General features: G+C 40.9%; 2 protein-coding genes across 7 annotated transcripts in view; one reads left to right on the forward strand and one right to left on the reverse strand.

Annotated features, from left to right (window-relative positions):
* Window positions 1–8,287, reverse strand: part of xirp2b (xin actin binding repeat containing 2b) — a 45,394-nt gene extending 37,107 nt beyond the window's left edge. For both annotated transcript variants that reach the window (XM_037108658.1, XM_037108656.1), the window contains exons 1-2: window positions 8,162–8,287; window positions 2,585–2,927 (exon numbers count right to left, since the gene is read on the reverse strand). The gene's annotated coding sequence lies outside the window, so the exon portion shown is untranslated. The remainder of the gene's footprint in view (window positions 1–2,584; window positions 2,928–8,161) is intronic.
* A 3-nt stretch (window positions 8,288–8,290) lies between these two features.
* csrnp3 (cysteine-serine-rich nuclear protein 3) overlaps window positions 8,291–18,050 on the forward strand; it is a 29,519-nt gene continuing 19,759 nt past the window's right edge. For 2 of the 5 annotated variants that reach the window (XM_037108668.1, XM_037108672.1), the window contains exon 1: window positions 8,292–8,551. In XM_037108668.1, coding sequence (XP_036964563.1) covers window positions 8,549–8,551 — 3 coding nt within the window. In that variant the 5' untranslated portion in view covers window positions 8,292–8,548. Of the gene's footprint in view, window positions 8,552–10,516; window positions 10,558–18,050 lie in introns of all 5 variants that reach the window. The other 3 variants (XM_037108665.1, XM_037108671.1, XM_037108669.1) reach the window with 3 other exon arrangements.

The following is an 18,050-nucleotide window of genomic DNA, read 5'->3' on the forward strand; positions in this document are numbered from 1 at the left end:
CTCCGTTCACAAGAACGACTGCTGCAAGTGTAAAACGAGGACAGCAGAGAGACAGAGAGTATGTTTTCTTGTCGCTGTGATGAGCCACACTCAAAAGTCTGCAAAATACATCAACTGTAATATCTCATTCCTGTTGCCCCTACAAGAGAGTCTGTATGGAAATGAGCCATATGCATAAAGCTTGCCAGCTTGCTGAAACAATAATTCACTGGTTCAAGGCCCCACACAGTGTAACAGTACTTCTGCTTTCATTATTTATGTTAAAGAAATACTGGCTGAGAGATTCACTGAGAGATCTGACAAATGTCAATCCAAGCGGGTAATGTGCTACATGGCCTGTTTGACACACACGCGTGCTTGCTTCTTTCAAACTAAATGAGGATTTACTCTTGAGCGCACACCCATTTGCAGCAGTCGTCATGGATACCCTGTCATTCAAATTCATCAGCGGTTCCCAGCGCTGGAATATGACATGATTGGCTCCCACACCCTGCTAATCATGCGTTTCTGTGTTCTGCCAGATTGTCTCCCTCTATTAGGATCATTCATGTTGGACTGATTGTGCTCATTGTTCTTCTCACGGCGTAAAATTAGTGGGAACAATGGCATCCAATCACAAGTTACTACTTCTCATGTTTTACAAAACCATGCCAGCAGCAGCGCATTCATCAAACTCCTGAACGCTTTGGCAGGGAGTGGATTCTGCATCAGCGCTGACTTAACTGACTCAAACGAGCCCTACATTAATCATCAAACTCCGATGAATGGAGAAATGCCACAAAGTTACGACTGGCAACTTAAGGAGACATTATTTTCATCATTCAAATGAACCATTCGCTACATTTTTTGCTCTGTGATAGATTTAGACAAAAATCAGAACAGTTGAGGCTACATTTCATCATTTTTGGGCCACTCGGGGGCAGAAAAAAATCTGTAAAAATGACACTGACATATTATCACCTTATACCATTAATATGGCGAATACACAAGAACATCAAAGCTAACAACCTACACAATAAGAGTAGCAAGTTACCCTCACCATAACCTGTTCGCTAACAGTTCTAGCCTAAACGAGCTAGATCGTATCCTATTTTAATGCCAGAGCATTAGTTTCGAGTCCCCCCAGTATTTTTTTGCAGGGTAATGATTGCTGCATCCAGAGTTTAGCATCGCCCGAGATGACTGTGATTGATTTTGCACAGCCAGACCTTTCTCCAGCGCTCTCAATGTCTGGCTAGACTACCCATCCAGCACACAAGGTGGAGACATCATCCCTCACTTGCAGTTATGTTCCTGGCTGATTTCACTCTCCTTTTAGCTCTGTTTTGGTCTCAACCATCACCTGAAAAATTAGTTTGGCTCTTTAGCTGCTGAATGCCCCACAGTGTTCACCAGCTAGATGCTATCTTTACTGGTTCGCAGTTTGATGCAGGGCAGGTTGCAGGTTTATGAATGCTTTTTCAAAATGAAACTTGCTGGGTTGATGAAAGTGGCGAGAGAGTCCGTGGGCCTTAAAGTTGACATATGTACAAATTTTAGTCGAAAACACAAAGAAAGACTACAATTATCAACAGACTGTGAAAAAAGAATAGTTTTGAAGTTATGTCTGTGTATTGTGTTGGAGAGATATCTACTAAAGTTAGCTTCTAACAAGTTAGCCCCCATTCAGTTCCATTCCAAAGCTCTTGTGCTAACAGTGTAGTCCTGGTGCCCCAACGCTGAACAGCTGAACAGCTGAACAGCTCGACCACTGTGTGTTTGGACCTGAAGCTGAGCACGATCGATGATCTCCAGTTTACTCACAAGGTAAGAAAGAGATGCAAAACCATTTTGCAGGGTGAAACTTCGCTGCATACTCGTCACTACAAGCACCCCCTTTCACATTACACTTCATTCTCTGATAAACTGTCTATATAAAAATGTCCATTAGTGCAGGTTTAAGAATCAAACATCATTTCACAGCTCGTGCTTGTTTGAAGGACATTCACAGGCAAACTGCACATAATACAGTTTAACATTTGATTAAGCAAGCCATCCAACATTCCTACTAATGGTTGAGAGTGACTCCCTCTGTATACCTGTTTATTTATACCCTCCCATTAATGTGAAGTGGCCACATCTGTGAGGGCAACTTCATACAGAGAGGAGAGTCTCTTAGGTGAAGTGCGAGGGAGGATTGATCCGTTTGAAAAAAATACATGGGAGGAAATCGCTCAGTTGAAAATTAGAAAGTCTCTTTTTTTTGTTGCTTTTTTTTTTACTCCGTCTGTCACACACACACACACCATTTGGTGCGTATTCTGTTAGAGCCACAGGTGGATTTCTCTGACATTGTCACGGAGTAGGTCTGCATACTGTAATATAGCATCAGGTCTGTCAAAGCCAATATACCTCCCTTCTAATGGATGGTGTTGATGCTGCCTTAGCAACAAACCCATCAACAGCAGTCACTATAAATTTGTCACAATCATCACTGAAGTGCATAGAGCCGTTTGTGGCCTTACTGTGTAAAGCTTTGGCTGCAGGTGATAACTGCCACTCATTCACACACGCAGCCTTTAAATAGAACGACAGTCTTACTTACATTTGCTCAAAGCGAAGTTCATAATCTTCCCCCTGAAACCTGAAGTATCTTTAATCCAGATGTGTCCAAAGTTCCTCTTCCTCTTCAGATGAATTCATCAATGAGCAGGCCAGCAGGGGATGGAAGGCAGAGTAGTTGCGACTCGCTCCGGCTCCATCTCTTGATTGAATTTCCATTGTGGTGCAATTGTATCGCTGGGTGCTCTGACTACAGGAGGGAGAGGACACAGGTCACCGCACTCCACAGGGTTCCACTTTCCTTTGCCGCCTGAGGGGGCCTCTATCAGCGGCTCCGCAGAGGCAGAGAATTGACACGTTGTGCACAAAAGCTCTCTTGAGCTCCCCTAAATAGAGACACACTTAGTGAGGCCGTTCACACATTTAAACACCGCAACAAACGCAACATGTTCACACATGGCACAGCATGGACAAGTAATTCGCGTGAGGATATGCAAATAATCTCCCCTGAAACTGACACACAGAAGCTTTTTTTTTCACTTGAAATGCTTCTTGTGACTGTCAAGGAGGACAAAAAGACAGAAACATCCATTCTGGATCTGTCCACTGTTGAATGAAGTGTTGAATGAAGGACACCGGATATCCACCGTTAACCTGAGAGGAATGCATAATTCAGAAAGGCCAGAAAGGGGAGTATCACGTACAGCCCGGTCCTTCATGCATTCACAGCCATCAGGTTACACTGATAGGAGCCGGCTGACAGCGGACCATTTTTCCTTCACAGTAAACTTGACTTTTTAACCATGCAACAAAACAACAATGAACTTTTTTTTTTTTTTTCTGAAATCATCCTCAGGTGAAATGTCAAAGTGTGTTTTGTTATTATCAGTTTTTTTTTTTTTTCCAGGTGCTTTTCTAGGTGTTAATGAAAGAGACTACATGGGAGCAGTGAATTCTCATCAGCACTAATGAGAAAACAGAGTCACACCAGGCTTAATTATAAAATAACAGTAATTGGGGGATATAAAAACATAAGAATAATACGTCTGGATGTTGAAAGGGAGGCACTTTATGTCACAACAGTTGCTGCACTGTCAAATCTCACAATCCAATTTAATGACAGTGTTTATTTTTTTTGGTCACATAATGAAGGCGAGTGCTTCAGAGATAATTGTGCAGTTTTTCTGGTTTAGTTCTGTAATAGCTTTGTAAGTATGTGCTCCCTCTGAGCTCACTTAGTCTTCTCAGTCTTTGTTTTTCATTTTTATAGCTGCCACAACAATTCTTTAATTTGAAAAGATAAGTTATCAGACAGCAGACAAGAAGAAGGAGGACACAGAACATGCTCTGATTCAACATTCAGTCCACAGTTCCCAAAAGAAATTAAAAAGACTTTATGTATAAATGTCCAGTTTAATTACAAATCGAAGACAACTGATTAAAAAGCCTAATTTCCAGCTCAGTCACTGAGGCCTCGTATTTGGTTGGTCAGTCAAGCCAGCCACAGATGCAAAGCTTCAGTATTTCAGACAGGTTTTGAATGACATTCAACAAACACCAATCTAACAAGTTGGATTTAATTCATAACCCATTATTTGATCACACTAAAACCAAGGGTTAGTGTTGATGTAATATTTGTAAATACATCACTAATTCCTTTACTGTGTTGGTTGAATTCTATGTAGTTGTTTTCTATTTAAATACTGTCTGCTTCGTGTAAGAATTTTCTTTTAAACAATCCTGTGGTATATAAAAGTAGAGTGAGTAAAATGATTAACACCAGTGCTGCTCTGTTGTTATCTGTTATGGCCGGAAGGTGCTCTCAGGCGCTCTCAGGTGTCCAACAAAGTTAATTTCTTATCATTTTCAATTCAGTTTAGTGTCAGTTGGGCTCCAGTTGTGTGTTTGCTCATTTCAGTTACGGTTAGTCTGTTTTACTTTATTTCTATTATGGGGAACATTGTCAGGGATGATGATTCAAGAAGTTCAGAACAAGGACTACAATACAAACGTGACACTTCGTGAAAGCAGTTTACTCAGTAAAGTCGTGTAGACAAATACCATCTCCCACTAATGCTTGTTGTGTTGACAAATTTGGCCAAATAGACAAAAGACTGAAAGTCGAGACATTTCCTCGATAATCTTATTGTATCTGACTTAATTTTGTAGTTATGCAAAATGTTTTTACTTATAGTTGTTTTGTTTTTAAAGTTAAGTTCTTATATTTATGTCAATTAATTAAAATGTTTGGTTTTTTTTGGTATTATTTTCAGATTCAGTTTCAGCTGACAATAATAACGTTGGTGTGATTTGTATAAAAGGAGTTGCTTCAATGCAGGTATATGTTTACCTGCCTCCCGATAATGCAGCCACCCTGCATCACTCACGTCTCCTCTGTATTTTCCCCACAATATTCTGCGATACACACCACATACCTGACTCTAACTGTTGACATGTTTTATCCATGAGAATGCCTCTTGTGTTTTGTTTTGTTTTTTCATGCCCCTTCTATTGAGGACAGGTTGTGTTGGAGCCTCATCTTGTTAAACACTTAATGCAATACTTGAAATGAGTAATGTCAACAGCGTGTCTCTGTGTCAACACAGTGTGACTACCTCGCTTCAGAGTGCAGCAGCTGCATCTTTGCATAGCCGACACGGTGCACTGTATCGGTTTACCTTGTCGTTGTGTATAACCACATGAAGACCTGTGGTTGGACTGACACAGTTTGAGGTTTAACTACATGAGTGTATTTCACCATCAGCTCTTTAGCATCATCTACTGCTCTTCGTGGGAAGCACAGGCCGCCTTCCTGATGCTTGTTCAAGAACGCCGGTGTCAGGTTATCCAAACAGGTTTGGGAAAAGTGATACCTGACTGGACGCCTGTTAAACTCAACAATAGACAATAGGTCCTTTTTTTCCAGGGAAGATATTTTAGCATGTCACAGTATAAAAAGCCCAAGTGGAAATAATGAAATCAGTGATGGATTAATTCCATTTAGCTGCCTCTGTTTCAGCTTCAGAATCGTCACCTTCCCCTTCATGTCCAGCAATTACCAAGCACGCTAAAATAAATCATACTGAACAGAAAGGAAGAGCGCAACATCCCTCTCCTTTAAATCTCAGCAGACTCAGAACCAGCCATCCCCACCCACACGCCTGGCTCTGTTTGGAGATGAACCTTACAAGAGGTATTTGAGTTCATCAGGGATTGTAGAACACCCGTAGTTTCGGCTAATGGCCACAAGATGGCGCCGTGCTTCACTGATTTGTTTTTTCACCCCCCCCCCCCAAGAAGTCACATATTGAGGACCTAGTGTTGAGTTTTTTTTTTATTTGCACCAACATAAAAACCAACAAAGCTTTCCTGTTCCATTCAGCTTTAACCGACTCGTCGCATTTGGCTGATCTGACATTTAACCCAGCAGGGACTAATTAAACCTGATGTAGCAGGGCTGTTTGCCAAGGCAGCTGATTCTTTTTATAAGCCTCTCAACTTCCTCACTTTCATTAGCATGTGTGGCTTATTTCAAAACCATAACTATTAAAGTGACCACAGTAATACAATACATTAAGAAGGATGTTATAATTATAGCATAGGGAAAAAGATTAAGGCCACTAGGGAAAAAATTTAAATGTAATGTTCTGCATTAAAATGTCTAAAACCAGTTGATTTTTGTTGTGTGTTGTGTTGAGTAGTGCTTGTTTTCGATGTTGTGTCAATGTCTGTTCCCCTGCTGATATGTGTTCATCCTTACCATCGTCATTCTTCCTACTAGATCAGTCAGTAACAACACCTGCATATTTCTTCATACAGCCGGGTGTTTTACTTTGAGGTTTGTTGCTTTGGACAGTAGTCAGGCTGTTAGCTGTAGCCATGCTAATGCTGTCTTTATGACAGTGGCGTTAACTGTAATACCATAGGGGAACCCTAGCAGGGGGGCTTGAAAGGTTGATTGAGTCTATTTCAGCTTTAAGGTTGTGTTAGCCACAGACCTAAAGTCAGACGTTTAACCCAGTCAAAAAAAATCTATTGACTTCGACATGAGGGAACCTGACGTGCATGATATCTAGCTTGTGGGAATTTATCTTCTGGGGAAAAAAAATGCACACTCATACAGGAACATTTACACTAAAAACAGATACATTTTTTCAGAAATTACAGAAGTTTAACAGTAAAGACAATAGCTTCCCCACTACTTACATCTAACCACCTACTTCGGTTACTTAATACTTTTGTTTTGTTTTTACTGAGAAACCCCTAGTTGCACAAACTGCATACTGTGCATTTACATTCATTCATTACTCTGATTACTTTGATTTTATAATTTTCTGAGAATAAAGGAATTCCTGACTGCGAAGGTGTTCATCTGCCCCCTTGAGTGGTTGCCATTTTGTTGCACCAGCTAACGTTGCTAAAGGTATGTAAGAAAAAAGTAAGGTTTCTAATGCTAGCTAATGTTAACTCTGCTAACGTCACCTAAAGATAAAGTTGCAAGCACTAGCTGACATTAGCGCTGGGGGTATACTGTAGAACTCTGCCATTTTAGACATTTTTTCTACAGATATCAGGATTCTTGCTCACCGCGTGATACCAAGCCCCCACAAAATGACTAGATTCACTGTCATAATTTGAACCATTCGGTTGAGATTCGATATTTTAACCCCATCATACTTAGCAGATGCTAAACCAAAAGTATGCCGCCTTTGTTAAGGGAAATCTTTAGTGCGACGCTCTGTGTGCCGCACAACCAGTAAGATCTGGGTATTTCACTAAGAAGTCAAGATTTTTTAGCTTCAAATTGCAACAGAGCAACTTTCATAGGAGCTCCACCTAAATATTGATAAATAATTGTTATATAATCACAATGATGATATTTTTTAATGTTGCACCATAAAGTTTTGTAGAACACATTTTAATCAGAAGAAAAAGATCTTTATTGACTGACTTTGTTTGTCTTAACAAACAAACTGACCTTAAAGGACAACACAGTTTCATACTGTTCTGCTTTGTTTACATGCATGTGGCGGACCCTGCCACCTTTCTAGCATCAAACAGTGTTTCTAGGGACCTTATTTTCCTCTGAGAACAGCTTGTTTATCCAGTTATGGAAAAGATAAATATTTATGAGTTTGAGTTATTACTTCATTAATATTGTAAATATTAAAATTCTGAGTTTGAATGTCTTCTCCAAAACTACATGGGGCCCCTTTAAGGAAAATACATTTATTCAGCAGCTCTGTACCAGCTTTGTAGATGCATATGTTAAAAAACTAGCAAACAAAAAAGATGTGTTTACATAAAAACTCAAATAGATTGTTCACATGTGGCCCTAATCTCCTTCCATAGCTTGCAGCAGTGGTACAGAGAATCTAAAACAACTTTAAGACCACTGGAGACAGAAATATTACAACACAGAGCCCTGTGTGAGAATCAAAAATCAACTTTTTCTGTCAAAAATCTCATTTTTAGTCTTGCGTGAAACACCAGATCCAGTATGTGACTTACTTTTCACCCGTGTGGCCAAGAATCCCCATCAACAAACATTAGATGACTATAAACCCGCATCTGCCTATAAAGCCTCATAAATATGTTAAAAAGTCATAAATGAGCCCACCTCGGTCGGTCACACGGTGTGTTGGGGCCTCAGCGGCAGCAGCAGCAGCTCTGCGGCTCGTTCCTGCCTCAGGAAGCCACGATTGGACAGAGAGAGTCACGTTGTCCGCGGAGCTGTCAGTCTGATGCTGCACCATTGTTCCCCGAGCAGCCGGAAGGAGAGCCTGATCAGGCGCTCTCATATGCGACAAACAGTGCCGGTCGGTCCAAACACTGCTCGGGGAGGAGGGGGTGAAGCCGGTCCCGGTTTTTTAATGATCGTGCAGCGGCGGTGGAAGGAGGGTTTCCGCAGCGGAGGACCGTGACACGGTGCAGGAAGGGACAGGAGAGAGAAGTCCATTGAAGAGAAGGGGCGTCATTGACTGGCTGGATGATAGTAACGAAATGAATGGTGAGTAGGAACAATCTCAAATGTCACAATAGGCCTGGATTTAAAACACATGCATGTTTATTAAAAAGAAAAAATATACAATCCTGTTATCTTTACTGGCCATCTCTTTTCTCACGTGAATAAATAAACCGGGCATTTTTTAATTTTTTACATGTTTGCCTGCTTTTGTTACCTCAGTGTGTTGGGACCCATCCCTGAACGGTCCATTTGTCAAACTCTTTCCAGGCATCACACCTCAGCAGTCACTCTGCTCAGGACATCTGCTGCAACTATACGCAGTCACTCAGATTTCACAATCGCACTCATAACTGTAGACCATGCTTTCTTTGTTCCTCCTAAGGACCCAGGGCTGGGCAGTATACCGTATACGTTATGATCTATATCATTATTGTGATATGAGCCTATATAGGATACATCATCCTAAATTATGGACATCATTATATCACGATAAAGCATATATGTTGTGTTTTCCCAGTTTTAACAGCTAAAAATGTCCAGCTTTACAAACTTACCAGACTGTTGTACTTGTTCTTATACTTACATTTTACCACCTGGTCATTATATTCACATTAGTGATGATTATGTATCAAAAAATCTCATTGTGCTAATATTTAGTGAAAGAATCGATAGTCATCCCCACAATATTGTTGCAGTATCATCATGGAGGTGTTTGCCAGAGCTCTACATTCTGGTTGCCGTGGTGCGCCTGGCTTTGTCATTTAGGTGCACACACAATGATGAAAAAAATAAGTGTTTCTTATCTAATATAGTCAACACTCGTAAACAGGAATCAGTTTGTTCAAAGGAAACTGTCCACACTCCCAGTTGGAGTTTGTTTCAAAATATTTTGTGCGTTACTTTTTTATGTTAAAGGTGCACAATGTAGTTTTAGGGATCTCTATTGACTGACTTTTTCATGCAAACTCTCTTAGTGTTAATGGCCGAATGAACTGAATGAGCAAACTGACCTTAAAGGACAACACAGTTTCATACTGTTTTACTTTGTTTACATGTGGCGGACCCTGCCACCTTTCTAGCTTCAAACAGTGTTCTGCCTGGGGACTTTATTTTCCACCGAGAACAGCTTGTTTATTCAGTTATGGAAAAGAAAAAGTAAAAAGAGAAAAAAAGCGTTGGTATTATTACCTCATTTGTATTGTGAATATTCAAAATTCTGAGTTTGAATTTCCTCTCCCACCTACAGAGTGTCCCTTTGAGATAAAACATGGCAGATTTTTCAGTGTATGTCCAGCAAAAGTAGGTGCACCCTGGAGCCCAGTCACCCAGTCCTAGCATTCATGATGTGCTTTTTAAAAAAAAACTTTTTTAGGACATTTCAAAATATCCAGGTATATGCTATGTGAGAAAACAGCCTAAAAAATTACAACAGAACGATATTATTTTCAGGCCCCATGTCAGATTCATGTCAGCACAGCTCTATAAAGGACACAGAGCCGGAGAGACGCCGTCCACTTTGTGTGTCACATTTGAGGTCGCACATGTGTGTCATCCAGGGCTGCTCGACTGGGAGCCAGCTGACTGGTATAAGGCCAACTGGCTGAGAGGCTCTCATGTGGACCGGGGGGACGGGAAAGAGTCTGGTTCCCTGCAGAGCCTCCTGCAGAACGGGCAGAGGAGGCAGAGAGTCTGTTCCCCTCCTGCCTCCCCCGGGGATCCCCCCCCTCGCACCGGCTATAAAAAGAAAGAGCGGCTCACAAAGAGATTCAGATTAAGCTCCTGTCAATCATCCGTACATCAGTGCTGAGGTGACAAATTTTGCCTGACAAAACCTGTGATAACGACACGTGCGTTACAAAATAAGAGCTTTGTTGTGTTGCACCTTGTGTTGGCTGGTACAGCAAGCTGCATAAAACATTATGTCAGGTCGCCCTATTGCATGATGAATCCAGAGTTGGTTGCAGAGCGCAAAATTATTGATACTTCTTTCCCATCTTCTCTTCACAGAGCAGAGGCGGGTTGCTCCAGTTTAATATATTTTGCTAAAGGTAAGACCACGTCTCCCCCTCGCCGTCTGAGATATCCCCGTCTTCGCCACACACATTAACATATTGAATTCATGCCTGCGAGATGGATGGTTCAAAGCTCGCACAACTGTTGCTACGCTGCCACAAAAGACCCTCTGATAACGAGATATGATGTGATGTTGATGCAGACAGCAGTGTTTAGTCAATACAGACAGCTGCGCTATTCTCACTGGATTACACCCGAGAGATGCCTCTGATATCAAAATGATGAAAAGGGGACATATTCTTTCTAGAGTGCGTTCTCTTATGAGCTTGATATTTTTTTTTCTGCCCATCAACTGATGGTGCTAGAAAAAAAAGGGGTGAAATCACAGGCTTTGCCATGTTTACAAGATGCTTAGATACGTTATTGTAATCAAATGACACAGAAATATCCCAGTGTGGACTGTTCTTTCTGTTATTTTTTTGATCAGGCTCGAACATGGCAGCATCGTTATCCCTCCCCTGCCTTTTTTACTGTACCTCTGCCAGCCTCTTTTGTCAGAACAAAAAGGCAACAGTCCATCATTATGTGCGAAAGCACTGCACTTGAACACGCGACCGGTGCGCGCACAAACACACAACCATTTCCATCTTTGTGATTGAGATCTGAAAGGTGAGGACTCGGGGGCGGTGGGGGTGGGCGATGTGTGTGTGTGTGTGTGTGTGTGTGTGTGTGTGTCTGCAGGGAGCGGGTGGAGGGGGGGCCCTGCTTCTTCTTGTGACTGTGTGTTTTCCCCCTCCTCAATCCATCTGTCTCCTCCGTCTATCAACACCCAGTCCTCAGAGGGAGCGGAATTTAATTAGTCTACGTGGCACCGAGTTAAAGGACACTGAAACATTAAGGAGATGTATTTACTTGTGCAAAGCAGTATCATTAAGCTGGCTTATTTGAATAAGTAATTTCGGCCCATGCTGCTATTACATACTGTAGCACAGATGGCTAAAGCTTGATACCAGTGAATGTGGTCTATTAAAGATTCACAGGGAAGGTGTTGTGGCTTAACAGCGCTAAGGAGAGTCTCCCTGCAGGAGGCTGCTGTCTGTGCACACACACACACACACACACACACACACACACACACACACACACACACACACACACACACACACACACACACACACACAGAGGGTTCACATGCACAGCTAAATCAATTTAGTTTCCTTTCAGGTTGTAAATAGATGTTGTGAAGGTCGCGCTTTAGATTAAAGGTGCGATATGTAAGAACTTTAGTTTAAAACATTCACAAATTGATGGACATCTGCAAGAGGATGTGAAGAAATAATGTTGGAGTCGTTGCATGCATTGTGATACCTATTGAATTTAGCTTGCTAACCAGCTAGCCCCGAGCCACTTTGCACCTCAAGACTCTCATAGTAAACAACAGCACGCTTAACTGAGCTAACTAGTTAAAGCCAGCGAGAATGCTCTCATAATATGCTGCACCTTGTTTGCTGGAGTTTTAAGTGTTATTGTTCTAGAACAGATCCAATGGGTTGCTTGACATGGATGAGATAAGTCAAGTCAAACACTAAAAACCTTCCAAACATGCACAGAATGGAGCTCCACAAAGCACACAGAATATTTCTGCCCTTTGAGAAAAAACATCCCTCTTTCCCTCTACAACAGGCTACAATAATACAATTCAAACTCAAACTCAGAATTTTAATATTTACAATATCCATAAGGTAATAATACAAACTCTGAAACATTTGTCTTTTCCTTAACTGAATAAACAAGCTGTTCTCGGAGGAAAACAAGCTGTTTGATGCTAGAAAGGTGGCAGGGTCCGCCACATATAAACAAAGCAAAACAGCATGAAACTGTGATGTCCTTTCAGGTCAGTTTGTTTATTCAGTTTCCTCAGCAACAAAAAAGTTTGTTTATTTAGTACTTTCTCTTCCAATTCAAAATTCTTCCCCCAAACTACAAAGTGTGCCTTTAAAATGTAAAAAAAAAATAAAATAAATAAAATAAAAACAACATCTGAATATAAAAAGAAGAGAAGGACTCATACATATTTATGTTGATACAGCTCATTCATAATTTTATGTACCTGCATGCAAAGCAGTCAATCCTAGTTTTATTTTCAGTTAATTGTCACAGAGGAGGAGAGAAATCAGAAATTATTATGACTGTAACCCATTAACTAATGATCAGACTAGCTGGTGATAAGTTTAATAGTCAGTTATTTGATTGATCTTCTCGATTCAGTAAACTCAGGCAGGTCCAGTTACCTTCAGATAGCACTCAGATGTACCATGAACATAAACTGCATTTTGTTGTCTCAGTACTTGTGCGCGATGACGATACATTTTTAATCTAATCTTATTCTGATACAATATTTGTAGGCCAGGCAACATTGTGTGACTCTGTGTGGATCGCGGTCCTGATCAGTCGAAATGTTCCGCGTCATAAACACAATTTATCTCCTTACTAAACACCCGCCGGCTCTCCCAGCGCTCATGTTTTCCATTAATTGTCACTGTGCATGTTTGTATTTGTCGTTTTCTCTTTCCCAGACACAGAATTCAAATCTCCGGCATCAATGAAGTATACAGCAGGATTGTTGTGTGAGCTAATATCAACCTTTTAGATTACGGAGCAGCTTTGTGAGTCTCAGCAGGGTTCATGGTTCCAATTTAGAGGCTTTTGATGTGACTCTTTTTGTGTGTTTGGCTCCTTCCTGGCTGAGCTCTGGGCTTTCACGGTTCAGGATTGTGCTCTCTTGAGATGTTGCCATGACACCTATTTGAAATCTTTTGTCTGTTGCCAGCTAATTAAGTGTTAAGGAAAAAAAAAGACGAGTTTTATCTGTCAGCACATGTTATGCTGCTGCATTAATGCTCCGAACAGCCCGTGTGAGCTCAGACATCAATATATAAAGTGATGTTGTAGTTATTTGTTTAGGTTTTTTTGCATACATTCTGTGATCAGTGCAGATTAAACATTCATTCTGATGAACAAGTGCTGATTCATTTAGATGAAATCATTTAAGATGAGCTCGGGAATGCCCTCTTGTTTCCACAGCACATGAGGGCTGCGGGTAATGATTGTTTTCCTCGTCGATTAATGTGTCTACTGCTTTCTCGTTCAACTGATTCGTCGTTTGGTCTGTAAAATGTGAAAACATTGACGAGTGTTTCCAGAAGCTGAAGTCCTCAAATGTCTCATGTTGTCCACCACCCAAAGATATTCAGTGTCACAGAGGAGGAGAGAAGCGAACAGATATTCACATATTTACACATTTTCTCTTTAGACAATATTCAAACCAGTTAATCGTTTATCAAGATAATAGCTCGGGATTCATGTTATAGTTGGTAACTGATTGAACAATGGAAGCAGCTTTACAACAAATCGGAGATATGCAGCCTGAGCTTGTAATCATTTACAACATGAACTGTATTGGCCGCTTTCAAACGCCATGTTCATAAAATGTTGGATGAGAGATGTCATTGTTAAGACAGTTAAACAAACGTCTTTTGCCGTGTTTTGTTGTGCTGTATGTGAATTTGAAACGGATGTAGGTGCTCTTACGAGACTGTGAATTGACTTCTCCATGCTGCCATTTCGATCAGGTGTGTGTCGTAAAAGAGACAAGATAGACTCCCTGGTTGAAAATGAGAAATAAACAAGACACAGTGTATATAATGTCTGATTTTAGCATTTTAAAGGTTTTACTCGATTAGCTTCTCCATATGAGTGACGGGGTCCTGCATGAACCTTTTCAGTCGTCGTTAAAATGGTTTTTGTTGCTGCATTTTTTTTTTATTCTTAAGTGATGCAGAACAAAATAAATGGCAGACATGACAGCAACAACACTCTGTGGGAAAAAAAACAGACATTAAGTGCAAACAATGGCAACAGTAGAATGAGACAGTTCAAGCAAACAAAAATAACAGAAGTGTCAGACTGTTTTTTTTTTTATGGTTTGGTTTGCATTTGAGTGATTTATGTTTTTCCAGCTTTCTCTCTGGTTTGACGCTTGCCAGGCTCAGTCGGAAAAACACGACGCCACGTACTTTTGTGCACAGATCAGCTATCAGCGCCGAACATTTCAAACAGAATCTGATGACAGTTGGTGGGTTGTTTTTTTGTTTTTGACTGTCAAATTTCTTAATAAGTTATATCTTAGGATGATTTGTCAAACTTTAAACTGATTTGTTGCTCATTTAGTCACGAGTGCTTTTAATTTTGTAACTGCAAATCTTCACTGGATTTAAATGAAATATTCAAATCCTTTCATACATAAATTATTCAATCACAAAGTCATAATTTTAGGTCTTTTTTTTTTTTTTTTACTCTTTATGTCCTTATATCATAATTTTAATGAAACACACTAAATAGGCAGATTAAAGTGTCTGGTGCATAACGTCCACCCCAGATGGTGGACAGATGAAAATGTAAGAAGAAAAAATGTATTTAAATCTGGATTAAAGTATTTCAAACACCTTATTAAACTGCTGATCCAGATCTGGTGCTTGGTGCATCTCCTCTTCACTCCACTATTTTGAATGTATGATGCCATATCACAAAACTATTAAGAGCAACAAGGATAATAGTCAACTTGAATTGTGGGCATGATGTGGGGGTCCGTCAGGTGGTGGTTGGGACCCGGGACTGTTCGCGAATGCACTGGCGACAAAAACAGTCACGTCACCTTTTCTTACATGTGTTTGCACAATTTGATGTGTCTCATTCTCTGATGAAGATCTTCGTGACCAAAAGATTAGATAATGCATTTTGTGCAGTGGAGATAAGTGAGCAAATGATTTGATCTTTAGTCATTTCAGCTCAGTTTATTCAAATGTTTGATTATTTGATCTGTCATGTAATCAACATAAAAAGGCATGTAGAAAAAAAACTTAGAGATTAAAACCAACCAGTCTTTAAGAAATATAACACTGCTGTCATCAAAGGATCCCAATATTATCATCATGACAGCATCAACACAGAATTCTAATTTAGGAGGGAAATAAATACAAGGTGTTTTTTTGTTTTGTTTTTTTAAAGCTGCACTATGTAGTTTTGGGGAAAGCTCTTCATTGACTGATTTTTTTCCCTAGGCTTTTAACAACCTGAATAAACAAACTCTCTTTGTTTTCATAACTGAATAAACAAACTAACATTAAAGGACAATACAGTTTCATCCTTTTTGACTTGGTTTACATGTGGCGGACCCTGCCGCCATTCTAGCTTCAAACATTGTTCTGGGGACCTTATTTTCCTCTGAAAACTGCTTGGATAATTAATTTTTCTGAGTTTGTATTTTACCTCATTAAAATCTAAACATCACAATTCTGAGTTCTACATTTCTTCTCCAAAAAAAAAACCTACCTAGTGCCCCTTTAAGTAACGTTTATGGCGCGGTTTTGAATTCATGTTACAGGACATCTAAAAACGAGCCACATTTTTTTCAGTCAGTATGTATCCACGAGCAGAGTTGACCGAGACGTTGGTCAGAGTCAAACAAACAACAACAATAAGAGCCGATAGATGAGGTGTGTGGCCCGGGTAACTTCTCAGAGAGTGTTTTGTGTCACTTTGCTCTTCACATCACTCTTAATTCGCCGTATACTCTAATCGCATGCGGAGCTGGCCTACTTCCCGCACGTTCTCAGATAGCAGCGCGAGTGCTTTTGCATATAAAAAAAAATGATTCAAGATCTCAACATGATACTGGCTATATATAAATGATAAGGCTTGTCTGCAGAATATGAACCCCACATCCCACAGCTCTCCCAGCCTGTGCGCGAGATGAAAGCGGGCCCTGTCTCTGTGAAATGCCTTGGCAGCTCTGTTTCTGCCAGCAAAACCGGCTTTTGCGAACTTTCAGGTGGCATGGGAAAATATAGTCATAAATAAAATATAGAGCCCTGAATAATTTAGGGGGGAGCATTGTGATTGACACGAGGGTGAGAGCACCTGATTATGCCTCCGCGCCGTGTGACTTGAATTACAGGCAAATCAAAACATTAGTGTGAACGCGGCGCTCGCCCGTTCACACTCGCCTGCTACGGCGTATTTTGATCGGTGCCCGTAACGACAAAAGGCGAGCGAGATGCCGGATGAAATGTTTCCTCAAAGATTACACTTTAATTGAATTGCGTGGCCCTGTTTAATTAAAACACTGCCGAAGCTGCGTGGGGCGAGAGGATTAAAAAAACACACACACACACACACACACACACACACAACATCATGTCAGGAGTCAGACGAGTTCTGAAAATAATATTCTCACACGCAGACAGTTGTTTGTGCTTTAATGCGATCAAATCAAACACGTGCGGGTAGTTGCGCAGTATTAGAGTAGCTGCCACCCTTTGCTCCAGACCCATGTGGTTAATAAGGAGCCATGCTTCCTCTATTGTTCTACGAGGAAGGAAGAACAGATCAATGATTCCCAGCACTCGTCTGTACTGTAGCTGCGGGAGGGAGGCTGCAGCAGGCATCACCAGGCTGCAGCTCTTCCGTGTGCTGAGTGCTGAGCAGCGGGCTGTGCTCTCTCCTCCCGCCCCCCCTTCCCTTCCTACCGCCCCCCCTTCCCTTCCTACCGCCCCCCCCCCCCGTTCATGTGTGTGGAGCTGATCTGTCTGCAGCCTGAGGCGAGTGCAAGTTAACAAATGTACAGAGCGCATGTGAAGGCTCATTTGCATAAATCTGTAGATGTGGCCACATTTCCTTAAATGGATTCCTTTGTGTTTTTAATTGTTCACTGTTTATGTCCCTCGTGCATTTGTGGAATTCTTTCAGCGCTGACTAATGATGAGGATGGCTATATTTGACAATTAACGTTATTTATTTGCATAAATTGCTCATCTGATCTTTACAGCAGAGAAGTGTGGTTTTCAGGCGGATTTGTCTCCAGCATGCAGCGATGGCAGGCCGGTTGCAAACTGGGCCGTACATTAAATATTTTTTAGATTCAGCATACTGCTGTAGCGTAGATGTGTGCGATGTAGATTTGGAGAGGACAATTTAAAATCACAATTCAAATAATTAACTTTAAAAGTGTAATATGTAAGAATTGGTTGCCTGTCGGATTCACACTCAAAACAAACAGGGGGCAGTGTATCACCAGAGTAACTTCTAACTGCTGCTAACTTTAGCTGTCGTTAGCTAGTTAGCTCATTTAGCCGTGCAGCAAGTAGTCCAGACTGGGAGTTAGCGCACCAGGAGACTGTTATTGTTTGCGCCAATATCACGGGAGCTTGGGGCCAGGACGAGCTGCAGCTACCTGGTCAGCATGCTAACTTTAGTAGATATTCCTGCATACATCATAATGTCATAACACTTAGATATTCACATTCTGCTGGTAATTTTAGTGAAATATCATTCATTTATATTGCCCCTTTAATGAAAACACATTGTTCTCAGAGAAAAATAAGGTCCCAGAACACTGTTTGAAGCTAGAAAGGCGGCAGGGTCCGCCTCATATGAATAAAGTAGTGTAGTGTTGTGTGTTGTCCTTTAA

The sequence above is a fragment of the Acanthopagrus latus genome, chromosome 9, assembly GCF_904848185.1.
Source record: "Acanthopagrus latus isolate v.2019 chromosome 9, fAcaLat1.1, whole genome shotgun sequence".
Lineage (NCBI taxonomy): Eukaryota > Metazoa > Chordata > Actinopteri > Spariformes > Sparidae > Acanthopagrus > Acanthopagrus latus.